The sequence below is a fragment of the Liolophura sinensis genome, chromosome 6, assembly GCF_032854445.1.
Source record: "Liolophura sinensis isolate JHLJ2023 chromosome 6, CUHK_Ljap_v2, whole genome shotgun sequence".
NCBI lineage: Eukaryota > Metazoa > Mollusca > Polyplacophora > Chitonida > Chitonidae > Liolophura > Liolophura sinensis.
Genome location: NC_088300.1, coordinates 21,158,538 through 21,180,719, shown reverse-complemented (window position 1 = coordinate 21,180,719; position 22,182 = coordinate 21,158,538). Strand labels below are relative to the sequence as shown.

General features: G+C 40.7%; 1 protein-coding gene across 2 annotated transcripts; it reads left to right on the top strand.

Annotated features, from left to right (window-relative positions):
* Positions 1-3,851: 3,851 nt before the first annotated feature.
* LOC135468806 (homeobox protein OTX2-like) lies at positions 3,852-17,487 on the top strand. 2 transcript variants are annotated; one of them, XM_064747236.1, is made up of 4 exons: positions 3,852-3,898; positions 11,950-12,229; positions 14,185-14,336; positions 15,912-17,487. In XM_064747236.1, exons 2-4 carry the CDS (start codon positions 12,097-12,099, stop codon positions 16,482-16,484), a joined length of 858 nt encoding a protein of 285 aa, XP_064603306.1. In that variant the 5' UTR covers positions 3,852-3,898; positions 11,950-12,096; the 3' UTR covers positions 16,485-17,487. The 2 variants fall into 2 exon arrangements, with proteins under 2 accessions (XP_064603306.1, XP_064603304.1); XM_064747234.1 differs by having other exon boundaries at positions 14,164-14,336.
* Positions 17,488-22,182: the final 4,695 nt, after the last annotated feature.

The following is a 22,182-nucleotide window of genomic DNA, read 5'->3' as shown; positions in this document are numbered from 1 at the left end:
ATTACACCTGTGTGATACGTCATTATATTGTCGAGAATCACTCCTCCGTGTCTCATGTGTACGCGTCATTATATCTGTGTACAAAACGTATATTGTGAATCATGGCATAAAAGATGTCTGCACAATACAACACACTATGTTACACGCACCTAAACTCTCGTTATGTCTCGGGGCTGCAAACAGGCCCTGAACGATTACACTATGTCTTCTAGTTAATATGTCATATAATAAGGGCTTAGTTTTCAATTTTCATTTAAATTTTTGTGTATTCAGAAAAAACAAAGTTTATTTTTATGTTTATTTTGCACGTTAATAATTACCGTCAGCCTTTATGGGTTTATTAACACATCGTACAGCAACTGTGTGTGTACGCACAAGTGTATTGGAATGTATAACAACAAATGTATTATTTAATTAAAAAATATATGTGTTGTTCTACTGTAACTAGAGTATCTTTACTGCAAACGTGTGTCCTAACATGGTGGGATTTGGAAAGTGTCCCGCGGCTTGGCGGGAACAGGTCGTGTGTACATATAAACTACAGTTACTGCTGACACAGCTCGAGCACAATGGTATTGCCCGCACAGATCCTGTAAAATCTTGTTCTCTGGTGATTAATAACGGATTTAAACGTGCATTTTATTGCAGCGTATCATTCTCAATTCAGCGGGTAAAACTGACGCAGAATGGACTGAACAAATCGGCTTGCAAGGGTTTATCCTACATCAATGAGAATTACCGCCTGGTTCATTGCTAATACCTTTCTTTGGCCCGAAAGGCTGTCTGTAATCCTCCCCACTTTCCCTTTCACATCATAACATGTTACACCAAAACAGGTTCATTCCCATCGCCTTGACAAAAAAAATTCCTACGAGGCCTTTGTTTTTAGCTGAACACAATTACTCCTAGGCGGCGTTTACGAGAGTACAGAGGAGTGCTCAAGGAGTTTGCCACAGCGTGACGTTGTTGTTGTTGTTCCGGTTTGTGGGTCATACTGGGGGGTGGGGGTGCCTTTAGGTCGTGGGTGAGGGACAGGGGTAAGGGGTTATTCAAACCATACGGGTCCGGACGGTGTTTGTTAGGTTGTTTTCATGCTGGGTTTCCCGGTCCTATAGACCACTCAAGTCAGTACCTTACCAATTCGAGCACGCCTCACTGCTTCCCCGACCCCCCGTCCCTGACCCGCCCCGTCAACCCCTTACCACAGGCCTTCCTGTCCCCACCCGGCATATCCGCACCCAGCCAAACCATCTCCCACGGCGGCAACCCTTTGGTCTTAGGATGCAATTAAGGTGTCTATAGCATAAGCAATCATCTCCGACATCTCTCTCTCTCTCTTACACACTTTACTCATATATATATACACGAATTGCTATCACTTACATCCACGGGCCATTTTTCCCCAGAAGAGCCATTCTCCGTAATATTATAATTTAGATTCCTTTGCATATCATATGTCATGAAATAAAATCAAACAACGTAACAATTTTAATAAATAATCTTTATCGATCAGACGAGGGACTATATACATGTACGATGGACATTCGTAGCTTTCCGTCAAAGGGATGATCTTTTGCCATGTAATAAATTTTATACGTTATTCTAAATTGTACAAACCATGAGATCTAAACAATGCTAAAACGAGTCCAAACCTTCCAGATGTGAACAAAAGTACGTTTTCATTTCACATACATGTTTATAAATGTCACATATGTCACATATATGTTTAGTTTGAAGACACACACGTCGTAGAGTTTACCTATACTACATGTTGTATAAGCACTGGTCTTTAAGTATAATGGTGAAGTAAATCGGTGTATATACAATATACACAACATTTGGATACAGCCATTCGTTCTGTACATACATTCATGTTTGTGTACACGTGTTAACACATATCCTGGACCTAAAACACATGATTCTTCATACCGTAACGCTAAACAACAATCAAATAAATGAAGCACTTGATGTAAAATATATAGGTGAATAATTCTCATATAAGAGCACTATTAATAAATAAATACCACGTTAGTAGATGCAATTTATGATCATTGGATCCTGCTTGACATTTAGGTCACTTTGTCCCTGCAACCCTTAAAGCTTATCATGTTATATCTATATATACTAAGCTGGATTATACTAATACACATATTCACAAATCCTTGTGACATTTTCGGTAATGTACAGGTTAACGACGCTGAAAATTATATATTTCCTTAAAATTATATATATATATATATATATATATATAATTTTCAACGTCGTATATATACAATTAAAGAATTCTGAAACGGCAATACATGCACGCTTAACAAAAAGCATGTATACCAGGGAATGGCAGGGAAATATCCGCGTCTTAAAGCTATATGTTCTTGATAACAGTAAGTGTTAAACTGAATTAGGGGCGCGTGTCGTTAATTCCAATATTATGGGTATAGTCTTCATTAAAGCAGCCCTTAAGTGACTATAAATGGTTGTTGTTAATAGGCCTGTACATTGTTCGGAGATATATAAATGTACTTACATATATATGTGTAATAATTCAAAACCCATGTTTGACGTAATGTTATAATTGATAGAACCCTTGGTTCTTGTAGAGAATCCCAATCTTTCCCAGCCAATGCATGTGTGTTTGAACATAAATTATTTTGTAATACAACGAACATTTCTTCATCGGGGCCATATATTAAATGTGAAAAAAAGTAAATGTCCATGTGTTACAAATGTGAACTCTCTTTAAAGAGACTCAGTTTCTGCATAGCTCAGAAGTACAGATATAAAATGGTGTCGGTTGCCCATGCCGAATAAGGCATTACAATGTAATCCATAGTTACATTAAAAGTACGAGGCAGGTTATATGTAGCTGTGTGAGTGCTCATTTATCAGATGTAAAAAAAAAAATAATGAAAAAATCAGTACGCTCTTTTATGTATACCAGAGAAAACTGTAATAACATATATTGAGGTGAAGAGAAGGAATAACAAGTTCCAGTTGTAAAAGGAAGGCCGTTTAAGGCTATTAACATTTGTATGGGATGCTTCTTAAAGACATGCACATAGCTTTAAGGTGAAGGAGATTTGTAAGAGAAGCTAATCTGTAACTGCACAATTGGGATATTTTCATAAATCCCTGATAATCGCTATATATTTTGTTCGGTAGTTCTCGCGGTTATGGAAGGTTAATCTGCCGTGTGTTTAGGTCCCCACTGATTCTACTGATGGTGTTCAGTTAACAGCACAAGCACTCTGTGAGATGGGAGATAGAGGAAACATGTAACTGGCGGTGTTCTTCACAATTTACTATTGTTAGGCCCATAGTGTTGGGTGAAATTCAATTCGCTCCTCTCAAGCCCAAATTGACGGATCGCTGTGTTGATGGACCTCGAATGTGTTTCTCTGCGCAGACCTATATCTTAATACAAGAATTGACAGGTCTTTTCACAAGGCGCAATTGTTTGATGTCACGCAGTCTGTTTTTTCCTTTACTTTCCAAACCGGCGAGTGTCAAAGGGGGGGAGGTCAACAGTAACCCGGTCGGCTTTTGTTGGCTGTCGTCTCAACGCGCAGGAATACGGGCGGGCGTGAGGCGTGCGCTGATTGGCTGAGAACCGTGGTATAGGCCGGTCGTGGGGAGGGCCCCGGATTATAACTTGAACGGAACCTCACTCCTCACCACAACTGATCAATCACATACACATTAACAACTGTAAACCCAGCTTTACAAGGTTAAACCTATGTGTTCAAGGTAATCTTACCGGAGACCTGAGAAATCTCATCACAAGCCCGTGTGGTCACTGCTGTGTGAATGTGTGCCGGACGCCTGGTCTATACTCTCCACGACATACCGTTCACCCTTCAGCTCCGGACATTTCATACAGGAAAACCAATCCATCTCACCTGTAAGTAGTTTTATCCATGTCATGTTTAATCTTTACTTTAAGCCTATGATATAGTTAGAATGTCTCGCTATTTGCTTGCAGCTGATTTATTTATTTTTTTTTATCACCAACTGTTTCTTGTATTCAGTGTTGATTATCGCTAATCTGCATGCCTGTTGAGGAGTCTGTCTGTCTGTCACCATAGTTATGATGATTTAACATCAACGCTTCAAACATTGTCGTCCTGACATTTTAACCGGTATTAGTATAGGATAATTTTTTTTACATTTTAATTTATTTTCTTATTTTACATACACTTTATTTAGTTTATTTTTAGGCCTCCATTACTTATATTTGTTACGCTATATTACTCACCGCATAATTCAGAGTGAATTATACATGGACTTCAAGTTTGGTACTAGAAAGTAGTTTAAATGTAAACTCGATCTACTTATAAAATATTATGATATGTTTAGTACATTTGTTGGATTATTGTGACCTAGTATCCGACCGAGAGGAGAGTATAATAATATCACGCAAAAGAGACATTGAAATATATAAGCGGGTACAGCACCCCGTGTTAAACCCCGGCTTTTATGTGCACTGCCCTTAATATAAGGCTTGCATTCAGGCCAGGGATATTTACGTCCTAATAGTAAATCAAGCAATATTCTAAATCAATTTAAAGCAAATTCCGCATATTTTACCACGTGCTTTATTTGAAGTGGTTCGTCTAAGTTAGGGACACAGAGAATCAGAAGAATGCACGGTGGGGTTTTCTTGTCTGTGACAGAGCCTTTCGTGCACCATTAGCTCCCAACGCTTTTGTGAAAATGTAAAACATCGATTGATAAATGACTTCAGCTTACTATAAAATTCACAGTGTATATCCTGCCACGGTGTCGTATAATTGAAGGGCTACACAATATACTTGAGGGTAAGACCGTTTTAACAGTGAGTAGTGGTCCGCGGGCCCTGGGCTTGGGTTCGGTTTTCGGCACGACTTCTCAGAGAGAGTAATGTTTCCCCGACCCTGCCGTGAACACCGCTCACTCCGGCCCGACCCCAGCCTATACCTGCTCACAATCACACGGACACTCTTCATTTCTGCCTGCAGCATCTTACCTGCAGCAGGTATAGTCAGCTTGACAGATTAACCCGGTGACAGATGGTCGCTGTTTGGCGCAGGTAAAACACCCAGTCTCTCCTGTCAAACAGGATTTTTTTCCCCTATTTTTTGCCATCCAAAAATTGTGCATGCATCGGTTTTTGAAGTTGCACGCCAAACGGTAATTTCTGCGTGCATGTGTTGTAACAAATTAAATTTCGCGATAACCACATAGCAGGTCGGTTTATATAATCTTTTCGCAAGCTTTACAGTTAAGGTGCCAGACTGTATAAATGTTCCACAGGGCAAACTATGCATTCGCTATATTCCATAGCGTTTACTTATTCCTATAGCTTAGTTTATGAACTGAGAATTATTCTCCACTTTTTATCAACAGTTTTCATGATATCTGACGGTTTTATCATTTTCCGGAACCCAGGGATTTCAATTTTTGTCCTTCCACTAGATTTTCGCGTTCCAGTTACAAGGTGAATAAGCTATCTAAAATATTATACGATAAATATACTACGTCTGTATAACTTCATTACAAGATGGGTTTTGTTTGATACTGTAAACATATTTTAGTTTGGCTTTGTTTCGGCCATAAACTCAGCCATAGCACCTTTGTTTATTTTCGCAACCTAGACAAATAAACAAAAAATGTGTGAAGTTTGTTAATGAGGGGTGTTAGCTTAATTACTCCAGTGTTTCCACATGCACCCCCAGTCCTCAAACCCAAACCACATAAACAAACTCCTTTATGTACTCTATACTTTAAACGTAGAGGTGAGAAAGGCGATAATGGAATTCTCGGGTAGTCTGATTGGTTTTAGTACAAGTTTAATTATTACTTGACAGGAGAGACCCGCCTCTCCTCAGACTAATTCATCCGCTCACCTAAATTGCACTTAACATTTTATTTGTGAAAATTCCCGGTGCGAGAAATAATTACACTTAAACTGTACAAATGAGCTGTATGTATCAGCATTATAAGTGTTATATGGACAGCCCTTTGACAGATGCATGCTCTCTCAGTCACATAGTATATGTAATAAATGTGTGATTATTTATTACCGATGAACCAGACTTTACAAAATGCGGTCAATAAGTGGCAATTATTTTCTTTAATGTTGATTTTTTTCATTTTCCTATAGATATTTCTAATCTCATGATTTTAGTAAATTTTGAGTCAGACAAATCTTAAACATTTTTATTCAGACCCTGAATATGTTCACTAGGGTATTTAGGGGTTAACACAATCACTAATATACTCACTTCTCACTTACTAATCACTTCTTTGTGAAATGGATGCGCAATGTTTAATCTTCATTCTTTTATTGTTGTTTAACCAAACTTTTTAACATCTGGTTAAATATCAGCTTAATCCGTTGTAGATAAGAAATTTTCTTGTCTTTGTATTTTGGTCTTGAATTAGGAAGAGTGTTTGACATATTGCTGTGCTCAAACCTTCATAACACCTGCTGCGATATTTTGATACAGGTGTTAAATGGATGTTTTCGTATCAGTATTGCTACTACGTATTTCTGAACGATCTGAATTTCTCCTCCTGCGTATACATGTGAACATCAAATTCTTCTTTAGCTATATAGGGAAGCGTTACCAGATTCTTAGTACACATTAAATATAGTTCTATAATGACTAAAACCAGCTTTTCTATTGATTACGAAACATCAAATGCCGGCACCTGCAGCAAAAATTGTGAATCCTTCTTCAGTTGTATCATACATTTTCTTTTACTATCAACCGTAGGCATCAGAGACGTGATGTATGAATTCGTAGCCAATTTGTGTTATACTCATAGATCACATTGCAGTTTTCCTGAATTCGACGTGCCTCTCTATAGAACAGTGATTTAGGCGAATTCCGCGTTTCTTTTGTACGAATTCTTGGCATATCAGTGGCGGTGGCGAAGATTAGCGGACTTTGGAATCCTTGATCTGTCATATTAATTGTGATCTTTTCGGAGCTGCAATCAGATGAGCATATGTTCTAATGTCCACTCATTAGTCGACTGTTACTGCTCTGACATCACGGTTCTATCCCCCCGCCGGCCCCAGACCCGTCTTCTTCCTCCTCTACATCTATCAACCTTAATTAATTGGCTGGCACCTTTTTCTGCCGGCTTCCTCGCGTGCTGTTTTCCTAAATTAAAGGGCTGTTGTGGCGATAAGGCCCTCGCTGGGTCGCGCGCTGTCGGACAATATAACACTGCCGACTGCAATTCCAGCTCGGGCCCAGCCCGATACATTTGCGGAATTAATTTTCGTGTTGGGCTGACGAGACAGATAGTGGCTGGCCAGGACAATGTGTTCATTCGCCTTAGCTAACGGAGGAAGAAATCTGAAATTAACAGCCTACCAGATCTCTTTAATAAATTATATTTGTTCTGAGCGCACAAAGCATTCCCCGTGTGTGTACAAAGGAAGCCCACTAAGTCAAGATGTATTTCTATGGTCAACTATATGAATTTGTCTGGAAACAGGCTCAGAACCAGTCGATATCGTAGTGACATTCCGCTCACATGTCCGTGCTTCCCTCATTGATATAATACACTCCAGTTTTCATTGTTTGCCATTCCCTTTTATTCTTTGTATCACACTTCGATCTTATATAGGATTGGCTCCTCCATACCCATCGTACAACCTGTCTTTTCGGAATTCCAAACGATTTTTGTTTTATTAAAACCATAAATGTTCATCCAACTCAAGAAATTATCTGTGTAATTAATAATAAGTCCGGAAACACTTTTTCGAATTTGAATATATGATAATCTTAACAAAAAGCCAACCTTTCGCTACGACCCAAATCGAGAAATACTTTTGTTTATTATACTTGATATTTATTTTTATTTCAATATATGATCATATTCGCAAAAAGCCATCTGAACCATACACAATAATCAACGATCACACCTACACAATGGCCTTTCACAAGTTTATTTGTGCGTGTTGGAGGGGGGTGGGGTGGGGGTGGGGGTATATAACGAATGTACCGTGTTGAACTCCTGACGCTGTCCCCTTTAAAAAGAGGTACCATGTCCCAAAGAGCCCCCGACAGGAATGGTTTTACCCAAATCCTTAAGGAACCATCTGCCCCAGCTCCTCGGGAACAAAACGCCCATCTCTTGTCCACCGATTACCGGAGATGTTGCGATTGCGAACTGTCCTTGACTGGGTCTCTTCAGATTGGGTTAGAAAAACAAGCTCTAGTGGCATCGGTGTTACCTCATTAATAATGCATACCCTCTCCTGAATCATTCTCGTTAGGTTCTCCTCGTTTTCCGGGTTTTTGCCTCCCGGAGTCAGGGGCATACATTGGCATTACACACACGCCCCCTTTTGTGCCAGCTCTTCGGTTTGTCAACAATATTTACGTATGATCAGTTGATACAAGAGGTCGTCATGCCAGCAGTGGTCTTTATCCAATTCTGATCATTATAGACTTGGTTTTTTATGGGATTTTAATGCGTGTAAAGTAAAAGTTTCTAATTGAATTAGGGGTGTTTTGGCTGCTGTCCGGGACATCCTCGGCGTGGCAGCGCCTTCGGTCCCGCCGGGGGTAAAAAGACGAACGGCCCTCTCTCGAGTTCTAACAGGATTTCTACAGTACAAGCCTTTTATTCCTTTCCCCCTGTCTACCAGTATTTCGCTTGGCACGGTGTAATGTTACTCTACACCCACTAGACAAAAGGATTAGAATCTGGACTGGCGAGTAAATGGGCTGAGCATACAGCTTTCCCTAATGAACATCTCCTAATCGGGTTTTTGCTCTAACAGGCACCAAAACATTGTCTTTCTCTCAAAACACCTGCCCTTGGATATGTTTCGCCCGTCATCTGGTGAACTATCCCGCATATTTGTGTAAAATATTGTATGACTTTTCTTGCTTCCAAAAATTCTTCTTTTGCCATTTTCTTTTTTTTATTATTATCATTTTTCTTATTATCATCACCAAACCCAAATAGTGGCTTGTTTATATTTTCGCCTGATGTAACAGATTGAGTAAGTCTATTGAAGAAACTGGATGATAGTTAATTTCCAGTGCATGCTGAGCTGGTGTTTACGTCATTCCCCTCCAGGAGTTCTCCATCTCTAACTCCGCCATCAGCTCGTCCCCCAGGTGCTGGTCGTGGCACCCTGGAAGGGTCTGGTCGGTGTCGGGCGTTGGTTCAGCTGTTTAACTCCGGTAACAGTTACCTATCGCCTGGATCTTTTGCGATTATTCGGCCTGCCGGCTCAGCATCGCCTGGGCGCTGACTCGAGGACGTCTGTTGAGGGCGGAAGTCAGAAGCACGACCGGACCGATACTTGACGCTCGCTCTGCCAGCGTTGTCGACCGCTGCAAACAGTGACAGGGCACGTGTATTACAGCTATTAGCAAATGAAATCGAAGGAAAGCACAAGCCAAATTAAATGATTAGAAATATTAGATCAAGCATTTAATTTCCGCCGATAGCTCTCACAGTGATAAAATTGTCGCTATTACTAGGGATTGATAAGACGACAAATCTTACAGACTTGATGCTCCCCAGTTAAACTGAGTCTTTTCTACGGTGGCCAGTCACACAGATAACGTGCATGTCAACAGTGCAATATGCCAGTCTTACATTTTTAAGACGAAATTTTCTGGAAATTAATAACATTTGCTTCTAATAACTCATGTGATAAATAGTGAGTGCTTATATTATACGCGTGAAATCAGTGTGTAGAATTGGCATTACAGATAAGCTCGTTACATTCGTTGACAAGATTCTTCTAATTCTACAGGGTAGACCGTTTTGCTGAATAGACATCTCTGATCGGTGTTTATCTGACGCTGAACTCAACCTGGATAGGCCCACGACACGTGAATTTCGTCCATTAAGAGACTGGGTCACTGGAGCTAAACGCTCAACAATTATTACTCCTTAACAATAATCCGGGTATTTTCTTCGCAAAACCTTTTCCAATGTCGGAGAAGCGATAGTAACCCCAGTGTCACGTGACCCAAAGTAAGCCCTGTAATTCCCCCACAATCCTCTATTAGCCCCAGTTATCCCGTCCCCAATCCCCTATCTAAGTCCTTGTTCAATGACGCTGTCCGCTGATATTTCCGTCAACAATTTCTCCACAATTATACTCAAAATATTGACTCTCATTAAAATAGACATTTTTTTTCTTTCCTATTATTTTCTTCATTTTATTACATTTTCCATTTAATTTCAAGTGATTTTATACTAAATACTTCTTTAACTTCTGCTTTTTCTCTTGTAAGCTTCTTTCCTTGAATTAATTTTCTTGCTTTTTATGTCGTTTTTATAAGGCTGTATTTCGTCTTATTAGCTTACGCTTTAAGGCGTGCGGAATTATAGTGCATATAACCACGAGTCCAGTTCCACACGTGCAGTTGCTGTTGTAGTAATTGAGGTGAAGTAAGCTGCGAGTTTTTAGAAAACTGCACATTCCAGTCTGGGTTTACGGTGACCGGGGGTGATGTCAGAGGTCGGGTGACGCCTCACTCCTCCGCCTTGTTTACTCACCGTCACCCCCACAACTAGAGCCCTTTCTGGAATGTGAGTTGTGTTGTAACTCTCTGGCCACTCGACCAAACTTTGACCCCTCTTTGATAAGTTTGTTACCAAGAAGTGTGTTGACTGTTTTTGTGAAAGCCTTCCCCGTATGTTGTCGGCTATTGTTGTTTTTACTGGTATGTAAAATAGTGGGCGGGAGGACCGGAAAACCGGAAAGACTTCCGGTCCGTATGACAAGTCCGAAGGAGATATGGCTCGTCGGTGTGTTCGCTGATATGGACTCCATTCAGCTTACGTAACCTTCTCCCCGGCCCTTCTCTAGTGCCTTATTATCAGCCATGGCCAAAGGCTAGAGATAATCCTTCTCCCTCCCTCCTCGTCAGTGGGGGTGACGGAAATGCATGTATGTATCACTTCTCCACGTCACCTGCACACCGAGTTTGGATGAAAGTTCAAGGCGATCCTCATGTAATATATATGTCAAACTGCACTCACGGAGTTGTCTTCAGAATTGATTCAAACATTCGAGCACGATGTAGCTCGCCCAAGACACATAGTGTTGTACACTTGTAATGTGATTGTAACTACAATGTAATATCTATAGCTGAGCAATATTATTTATTCAATCCGGAATTTCCTGATATATTTGCTGGTTCGTAGATAATTCCTCTGTTTTTTCGGAATTCTTTTTTTGAATGGCTGCACTATTTTTTTTATACAGCAAAGTCTTTTCCCACAATGCATTTAGAAATGATAAACAAATTTAGTGACTTTTTTTTCAGTAGAAACAAGATCGCCTATAATAACTAGTTCACGCCTGGAGATGAATTTGACCGTGTTGACATGTGGGTTCGGGAACTATAAACTATAAATGACTATAATCATTTTTTTTCTTTTAAATCAGCTAGCAAAAACACGTGGCATAAATGTGTTTGGTATATAATTAAGCCTGTAATGATTACGCATTGTGTGATTACGTTAGAAAACGTGACAAGTCATTTTTCTCTTTGTGCAACCAGGATGTCTTTTGTTAACTCTGTTGTCTTAGACAGACCCACACAGAGGTATCATCACCAGTTTGTATAATTTTCGGACAAATTAGCGCGGGATGTGTTTGTGTTAATTTAGTGTTGTCTTGTGCCGGGGCTTGGTCCAGAGAGTTGGGTGGGGGCGAGTGGGCGGGGTTCTGAGGGTAAGGGGCTCTGGGAACACCCCGGCCCTCACAAAAACTCGGTGGTAGGGGAAACGTGGCAGAGACCCTGGTTGGTTAGTTACGGTGACGCTCTGCTGACCAGTCCTGTCCTGTTCAGCCAAGCGTGGAGGAGAGTGTGAAGAAACCGGCCCGAGCGTTTAGTACCCAATCATCTCAATATCATCACCTCGCGGTAAGCGGCATGCGGCCCCGGCTCTATGGTATTTAATTGTTTGTTTCAGTCGGACATAAGCAGTCAGCTGATCGTCAGTGAATAGAGCACCAGTCCGAGCTCGGTGTATACCCATCGTCGGTGTTTTACTTCCGTTCTCTCAGTGAGTACACCTGCAGATTTCACCGTGGAGTCCCATTACCTTCAAGACGCAAGAATGGCGAGCATGGCCTATGCCCCTCCAGTATCAGCACAGATGCCTTCCAGTAAAGGTCCGCCGTACTCTGTCAACGGTATCAGCTTGTCAGCTCCTAATGTCGACATGTTACACCCAGCTATGGGCTATCAAGGTAAGAAGCCGTTTATAATTATCCTTAAATTACTTTTATTATTAAACAACTCTTTATATACATTTGAAAAAAATCGTTACTTTTTACATTTTTTTTCTGCACGAAGGAAGCAAACAATTTCTGATTTTTGTCGTCAGGTGAAAATTAAAAAGTTTCGTTTCACGCCAAGCATACGTCTCCTTGTGCACACACTATGCCATATTGCCCGGCTAACCGTGTGTCATTTAAGTTAGAGTCCATTACACCGTGGCTTTTACGCAGCGGGAATTTCCCGGCCCCCCAGCATACCCCCCTGTGTGAGGGATATTTACTATTCTATAGAAGCTTTTCTATACGAAGCCAGGGTTTCCCCCGTTCATTCTTTTCGCGATCCGCTGTCAAACAAGTCCAAACACTGACATAATTACCCTAAGCATTGCAGATAATAGCTTAAGCAATTTGGATGCCACTTTATCCATGGCACCGATTTAAATACAATGAAGAAAAAATGCAATGTTTTAGAATTAATTTTTTTTTGTTTATTAAAGGGACAGGATGAATATTTAAGTACGCTATTATATACACAATGTTTGTTTTTTTTTTAACCTTTTGGCGATCACGTTTTAACTTGGCATCCACGGAAAAGCGAAAGATGGTTTACTTTACTTCCATCCAATTTGCTTCAATGTCATTTCTGAGATTTTCTCCTCTGTCACTGAAGCTGTGTATAGAAGCTGTTGTGCTGGCTTGTGTATGCCCGACCTCAGCCCTATACTGTTTGCCCCACACCCTCATTCACCATCGACTCTCTTATTCAGACGGCCGTTACTCCCTACCGCAAAAAAGAAACCTCAAAGAGACGCTGTTAATTTTAATTTAGCTAATGACTCCACTAAGGAGAACTTAGAAAGACGGCTCTCCTCGACTTCTTTATCATTTTTGCATTTCAAAAGGACAGAACCTGGCTGTACAGGTCCGCCGGCACACACGGACCCGATTCCGTGTTAACATATTCACGGGTCTGTATGGCCGTGGAAGTAGCTCTCGCTAGAGGCCGCAAACAATAAACACGAATCTCACGTCTTGACGGCGTTTGAAACATCTTTTGTGATGAAATCAATATGAACTCTGACCGTTTGTCGTCTGTTTGCTCTGATTTCTCACACTGATTTAACTGCTATCACGATATATTGATCATAACTATACAAACCTCACGCCGACAGAATTTTGCGGATCTGTTACACTTCTGTTGTTCACAGAAATATTATTCATTTTATAATGATTCAAATGTCCAGATGTCACAAACTGCGCCTGTTCCTTTTATTTTCAAACACGTATTATCTATCAGCCACGGTATCTACTCTACTTGCGTCCGCATGAACAAATGTTCAAATTTAAACACTTCTGTCAAAAGAATATACGGAACATAAGGGTTAATTACAAGTCGAAAATAATTTTTAAAAAGTGACCATTTCGGTTGGGTATATATCTGGACCTCAAGAAATAGTTGATTATTAACAACTTCTGGACGGTTGACTTTTTGAGAATGAATAAGTCCATTTAAGTTTTTTGCTTCCTTCGATCAGAGAAATAATATGAATTATAGAGAAGTGGCCTTGTGTGAGGCCCATTGCCTTAATTCAGCTATGCTTATTACATTTCTCATACAAAAACTTTCTAAGAAAAATTTATGTCACAATAAATTCCTTGTGTTAAAATCAAAATGTTGTCTCACGAAAGTATTTAGATTACAAACTTTAAGAACCGTGCACTGGAAGTACAAGTTGTAAATATCATGTGAGAATGTAAATGAATATATTTAACTTTGTCTTTATGGTTTGATACCCCGTGCATTGCTTTTTTCTAGTGTTGTCATTGTTTAATTAATAACGAGTATTTATTATTACAGTCACCATTTCCATATGTTAAAAGTGTTGTACAATTTTCATTCGTAGGTCTTCATTTTGCTGTTTCAGCAAACCCGAGAAAACAGCGACGAGAGCGTACAACCTTCACCCGGGCCCAGCTGGATGTGCTAGAAGCCCTGTTCCAGAAAACCAGATACCCAGACATATTTATGAGAGAAGAAGTTGCTCTCAAAATTAATCTACCAGAATCACGTGTTCAGGTAATTATCCTTTTTTCCCGAAATTCTAATCTTATGTTCGTTCTGAAGCTAGGAGTGCATAGAACTAAGCGCGACTGTTTTTTTTTTATCATTTTGTAAGGAAATAAAGGAAAGCACAAGTCAAGTATTTAGTTGGTTTCAGTCATAGCTATGATATTTTTGTTATAAAGCTACTGGTAAATTATTTAGTGCTGTAGATGCAGATCCGCCATGCCCCTCTCCTGCCCCTTCCCCCCTCCCCCTGATAAGTATAGCCCTGTTTGTGTATACAGTGTTTATCACCCAGATGTAGAGTCTCGTGCGCTCTAAGTGGACACGTAGATCGGACTATTGACTCTTCCTTGCACAGAACAAACCTATGGGAGGGCGAATGGCGCTCCACCACGCCCACTGTCGTAACATTTTATGTGAAACACTGGCTGGCAGTTTCCGGACCTTAAGTAAAATCTTACATCTTATCGCCTGTCAAGAGGGCAATATAAACTCTAAGCGATAACAGTAGGCATTGCACATCCTCTGTTTTCGAAACGGACTATATGGCTATGGTGGCGGTAAAAAAAAACCTCGTGTCAAAACGGTGGGAGGGGAAGTTTTTTGTAAAAGGAAACCTTATATACAGACAGACAAAAGAATATGAAGTCAGTGGATGAGAAAATGACGTGCCAAACGGCTTGAAATCTCGGGCATTACGTAACACGGCACACATAAGTCACGGGAACAGTACGGCTGGCCTGGGTACAATAGGTCCGGCCAATGTCCAGCAGAGAAAGGGTCAATCCTTGTCCGAGTTGACCAATATGGCCTCTTCCTGTCACGGTCCATTATGACAGCTATTTATGGTCGGGTCGGTGACTTGACCACTACAGGCAAATACGATCCACTACAATGACCACTCAGCGCATCATGCCATGTAACATTCCTCATGTCTGCCAGTATAGGCTTCACACGTGATCGTCAAGAGAAAATGTTATTTTAAGGAAATTATATTATAGACGAAAATTGATAAAATGCCAAGTTGTTAAAGACGTTGATGAAGCTGCAAAAACTGTGAAATTTTTAGGGTGGATATTGGATTTACGGGAAATGATTAATTTTGTCTCGTCGCTTTTTGTCTGGTTTCTTGGCGTAATAGAATTGGCGGGTGCTGTGTGGGATCTGCTTCCATCAGACATTGACAAATCACCGGCATTATCCTTTCACTCTGACCATTACTTCCTTTGGGCGGAACAGTAAAAAGTTTCGAAAACACACTGGCCATCTCTTATAGAAGCTTGCAAAAACATTCACAAACACCTATAAATATTTTATTTTATTTTGTGCTAAGTTCGTGGGAAAGTAGGCGATGATGGTTATTTGCGCCGAGTGTACATAACTTTCTGGTATAGAGCAGTCAAGGGAGATTCCCTCGTTGTTAGGGGCAATGCAATACCCTTACGGGAACATGACCGAAAAGGGCAGTTTAAACATTATTTATAAATGCATAAACTGGATTAATCTCACACGAGTCTTGCATTTGAGACAATGTGAATCTACCAATGGTTGAAAATTATATATAATTTTGTTTCGTCATTGTAGGTATGGTTTAAAAACAGAAGAGCGAAGTGTCGACAACAGCAGAAAGCACAGGAAGCTAAGAGCAAAGGTCAAGGTCCACCTCAGAATCAGGCTCCCAAAAAGTCCAAAACCCCACCCCCACCTACGACGTCGCCGGGTGGTAGCGTGTACAAGTCTCCAGTGGTAACTAGTCCTTCAAACGGTAACGTCAACAGTCCATCGTCCATCTGGAGTCCAGCGTCCATTCCGACCGTCAACGACATAATGAACACAAGTAGCTGTATGCAGCGATCAGCCTACCCGATGAGCAATTCCCACCACCAAGCCCCACCGTACTCAGCCCCTAACTACGGACACTCCGGCTACTATAGCAACATGGATTACCTCCCGCCCATGCAGCTTCCGGTGATGGCAGCCAATCAGATGTCGAATCCGACGACAATGTCGAGCATAACGAACAGTCACAGTGCTCAGATGTCCTCACCCTACGGTCCGATCCACCACGGCAGTCAGGCAGCTCTCTCACGGACAAACCCTGCCGACTGTCTCGACTACAAAGACACATCCTCATGGGGAAAGTTTCAAGTGTTGTAAAACTTTTTAGCGGTAAAGTTTTAAAAGACGTTTTTAGGGGCAAACATTCCAGAGGATGTTGTTGCATTTAATAAATGCTTGTGTCGAGACACAGGCTGTAGGGATGCTCTAGCATGCGCCCTGAGGTCCTCCCGGAATGCGCCATGGGGTACTGGACCCCAGATTTCTGGCCACGGGCTCAAGGACCTTAGCTATTTATACTCACACCCGGGGTGCCGCTGGACCCCTGTCAGGCCCTTGACCCCACAAGACCTCGACGCCTGCGAATTCAACCTCGGCGTTCTCATCAAATGTGCTCACTTGAGAAAACATCATCCGTTCTTGTTGTGGGAAATATCTGCATAATCTTGAACACCATCCTCTGTGTGGGAGATTCCCCCCGCTATTTATATGCTCGTTTTACCATTCCTTTTATTTATCTTGAGGGCATAATTCAGTGTACATAGTCATATTGTTACATGTGTTTTTAGTTCCCATTGCAATATTTCTGACTGAACTTTATTTGAGATGAGTCGGAACAAATGGTTACAAAATGTTTTTGTTGTTGCACCCTGACCCAAGAGAGTAAATTATGTGAGCTCAGTAACTGTACCCTCCGCAGCCTTTTGTTAATATGTCCCCGTACCCTTATAACTGGTGAAGGCGGCGACCTGGCGGGTGTTATAGGTAATAGCTGGCATTTACTGATGATCTCAGTCTACAGGGTCATGCAGGGCAACGAATTGAATTTTATCACTGTATATAAGTATATAGTCATATACGGGCAGTTGTGCATTGAAAATGTCCAAGCTGGGCCTGGAGACAGACAGACAGACACTGGCGAGATAAGCTTGGACCTAGCCTCTTTGCGCATGTGCTCGGGTGCACATGGTTACATATCACTGTAAACGATTTACCTCAATGCAAACAGTATTTTATACACTTGAAAATTTTAATTCCTGTGTTTAGATCATGTGGTTTTAAAATCTGGAATCTTTCTTAATGTTTTGATGAAATCCACTTGCCAGGGTATATATATATATATATATATATATATTTAAAGAGTTTGCGTCGTTTTATCCCTGTTCTAATGAAGTCTGTGTGGATTATGTCAGTCTATCTGTCCAGTACGGCGCAGATGTAAAATGCCATGGTTTTATTTACGTTTAATTTTAGAGTTTTGATTTTGTGTGTGTTGTACACGTGAGCCGGAAATTATTCCTTCGTCTGATATCGGTGAAAAAAAAAACAGGTGGCACATTGCGCTATACCCTAAATTATTCCATTTTTCACCTTGCGATGAAAATTAAATATATATGAAATATCTCTATGTGCGATTTATTCGTCACTGAATAAACCATTGTTTTAAAATCATGTCTTGCTTTGTCTCATCTTATTTGAATATGGACGCGTTTAATCGCTCAAAGATACATTTCTGGCTCTTAAGTAATTACCTATGTCGCATATTTGCCGAAGTTTCTGGTTATACTTATCCCTTATTTTTTGGAAATGTGTTTCGAAACAAAGCCGGGAGTATTTTGGCGGCTGTGAGGTTTTCGTTTGTGATAACACAGGAACTCGCAAGACAAGCGAGTCCGTGCTGTAAGTTGTCTGTCTCACATTTGATGTAAATCGATTGGTTTATAGCTTGGCGAGAGGCGGAGCGTTATCTCTTAGACAGCTAGTGCTCCAGCCACGCTGCATTCATTGGGAGATCCAGTCTGCAGCCTGACTGGCTAACACCCCGCTCTCACAGATCGTAATGCACGCCCCGTGAAACAGGGCAGCCGCCTTTGTGTCAGCCGGCAGTAAATCTTGCAACAGAGCATGAGCAAAAATATGGCTGATCAAACATAAATGATGTACAAACGGTACAAGAAGTTGAGACATTATGTGAATCGTAAACTCGGACATAAATTGATGATGTGTTTTCTAAAATAAATCTGCGTGTCATTATACGTTTTTTCCCCGCTATTTCTAGGAAATGATATGATATTTTAGCCTATTTACTGAGAACAATTTCGGCACATCTGTATTGCTAGAAATGTGCAATATCATGTAATAGTAACATATCAAAGAAATCACAAATTCCTATCCTGAATTTTGTCGGCGATTTCATTCCGCTGTTAAAGGTAACGAGGCTTGCCAAATAGACTAGTGCATCACCCGAGAACAGATGACAACTCAACATCGCTACCTTGCTTGTTCCAGACATTCATTTTCATGTGAAAATTAAACACGTGGGCGAGTTTAAACGCAGAAAATTAGCGAAAAGGCGACTCCCACTTTTTCCAACTTCATGACGAGGGCTTAGTAAACACATTAGGATTTACCCAGCGGATGGTTACGTCGTTTGGGTTGTGTCTATTTAGCACTACCCCAATATGTTTTGACGACGCACGTTGTAATGTACTGCCCACTACCTAAGGCGTCATACACCATCTCTGAAATGCATGATGACATCATATTGATAAAACACTGCATCATTAAATACACACGAAATGAAGTATACGGACATCCCACGTGGTTAGTGTATATATAAAGACATACCCCGCCTTGTGAATACAGCTGTATGGATAGGGGAATGATATTGAGCTAAATGCAGCTGGGTTGCTTTTCACGCTAGCATATAGTCACATTCCCACGCCAGCTGTACCACAAAGCAGATACAGGACGTAAAATGGTGTCCCTAAGCAAAGGGGAAAAAAGACGATCCCAAAATGACCACTATTACGTAGGCCTACATAATAATACCAAACATGTACTGGTGCCACAGCATATTCTTATGTATACTGCACGAATTTTTTATTAAACCTGCAGGCAAAGGTAAAATAATTAGGAAACTGTGTCAATACTGCCACGTGAACTTCAGGGAAACTGACTGCAGTACTACCACGGGAACTTAAGGGAAACTGACTGCAGTATTGCCACGGAAATTTTCAGAGAAACCAGTCACAACATAAATGTAGATCGCCTTCAAAATAAAATAAGACATTGGAAGAACTGGTTCGTGATTAACCCAAGGCATTTTCTGTATTGAAAATGGTTTCTGTAAGTTCGCCAAAGAATACACAATACCATCTACAGCACAGTGCAGTGTTTTAACTACACTCGACAAGAACACTCTAAATGGTGGCACAACATGCATCTGGTGGAAAGCATGTCGAAGAATAATTTCAGATCAGATTCACAGCACACAACAGCACTAGGGATAACGAGCCCCTTTGATGTGTGAATGAACAGCCTCAGACGGTCAGGGTAAGATTATCGGGGCGAACAAGTCTCAGCTTCAAATAGTTATACATCCCCACAAAAAGACCTTCCCACTGTGCTTGTGTTATTTCAAAGCAACGTACTTTCAGCTTCTTCTGTCATTAAAAACAGAAAAGGTGTGACAGTGACAGACATTTTGAGAGCCACCCACACAAGCATATTACTGCTACGCAATTAAGGCGGTATATATAACAAACTACATCTACATTGTGTTATTTTGTACTGTAGTTATCCATATTCAGAGTAAAAATGAAATATACACATTTGTCACACATACTGTATGGTGAAAAAATAGCACATTTGTATATCATCATCTCCCCTGTAATTCTTTGAAGAAACAAAAAATCGTAAACAATACAGATCATTATGTATACTGTGTATACATTATCGTTATGTACGCAATATTGATTAAGCAAAGAAAAGGATGTTGTAGTACAGGCAGTCCTGATATCAAGTAACCTGAAGAAGTCGTCCATGTTAGAAATACCAGGAACTCTGTATACCTTTAGACGATGCATTTCGCAATAACGCTTCTCTGGTCATCAACCTGAACAGGTAGTAAACTATGTATAGAAAACGATCACATAAGTGTCCGTCCGATACACTATCTAAAGAAATGCACATGCATTTTCACAGGCGAACAGATGCCGGTATATACAAACAGGGAAATTTCATAACGTACATGGTCTTTTCCCACGACTTTTACAGGCATACTTTCATCTGTATAAAGCGGACGTAAACCATAACCCTACACGCTTTTGATTTGTTTCGCGTATAAAATAGCTCCTATAACATATAGAAATATACTTAAGTAATGGTTTTGCAAAACCAACATATCTGAAAAAGTCAATGTGTGCTAGAAGGCATTTGTATAAAAACCCGTTAACTTTGCCACACTGACTGAATGAATTATTTTGCAAGCGTCGTTCAATTAACCCTTCCAAAAGTTCATAAATGCATGAGATTAAATACATGTGTATATCTAAGCTAAACTTGTATAGGCTTAGTGTATGTAGTGTGATCAGGGAACAGGGTATATTCCCCACCTCTACTGTCCGTGCGTTACGCCTTGGTAACAACAATCGGTAGTTGTATATATTTGGTGTTCATATCTGCACGTCACACGTGGAAAAGTTCGTCAGTAACTTGTCCAAGGTCGGTGGTTAATGCAGGACAGTCCCGTTTCCCCCACTCATAAAACTGACCACCAATGAAACATTCTTTCATTAATATCTGAAAACTTGCATAAAGTGAAACAGACATTTTCGAGAAGATTCTGGCATGCATGAACACTTGCCATCCGAATCCGATCACATGATTTCTCATTGAAAGCTAAGGTCCTAGGAGAAATCGATCAGAGACTTGCAAAAAAAAACACAGAAAAAAACCCTCCAGTAGAGACGGGTTGGAGGCAAGACTTCAAGCAATGAAAAGTTCGCTGAATTATAATGAAACCCTTGGAGAAAATAATCACATGTAGCACTGTCTTGCCTGACGACATCCATTCATGATGATGTTCGGGAAACCATCCACGAGAGCGCTGTCATGGTGAATTCAAGAAAACTAACTGTTCATGTAAGCTTTCCATGAAAATCTTTTGGGAATTTGAATGTGTTATACATGAAGATTTGACGGAAATTAACCACGTAATGGACTGTCATAAAGACTTGAAGGAGACCAATCAGAGAACTGTCACGAAGACTTGAAGGAAACCAATCAAAGGACTGTCATGAAGACTTGAAGGAAACCAGCCAAAGGACTGTCGTGAAGACTTGAAGGAAACCAACCAATGGAACGCCGTGAAGACTTGAAGGAAACCAACCAATGGACTGTTATGAAGACCTCAAGGAAACCAACCAATGGACTGTCATGAAGTTCTGAAGGAAACCAACCAATGGACTGTCACGAAGACTTGAAGGAAACTAACCGACGGAACGCCGTAAAGGCTTGAAGGAAACGAAACCACGAACTGTAATGGAGGCTAACAAACAGAATGTCATCAAGGCTTCAGGATAACTACAACTGAAAAAAAGCCAAAGAAATTGGAAACTGACTGCAGAACTGGTAGTGGGGGACTTCAGGGGACTGACTGCATTAGTGCTACGGAAACTGCAATGTTGACATGGAGACTTCAGGTAAACGGAATGCAAACTTCCCACTGAAACTGATCACAGAATTGTCACGGAAACTTCAGGAAACTGACCTCAGAATTGCCACGGGGACTTCAGGAAAACGTATGCTGTGCTCCCAAGGAAACGTAATAGAAACCGACTACAGAACTACCATGGAGACTTCAGGACAACATACTGCATTAGTGCTCCGGAAAATTCAGGAAACGGACAGCAAATTTTCCACGGAAACGTCAGGGAAACTGATTACAGTTCAGTCACGGAGACTTCTGGGAAACTGAATGCAGTATTGCCACGGAAACTTCAGTGAAACTGAC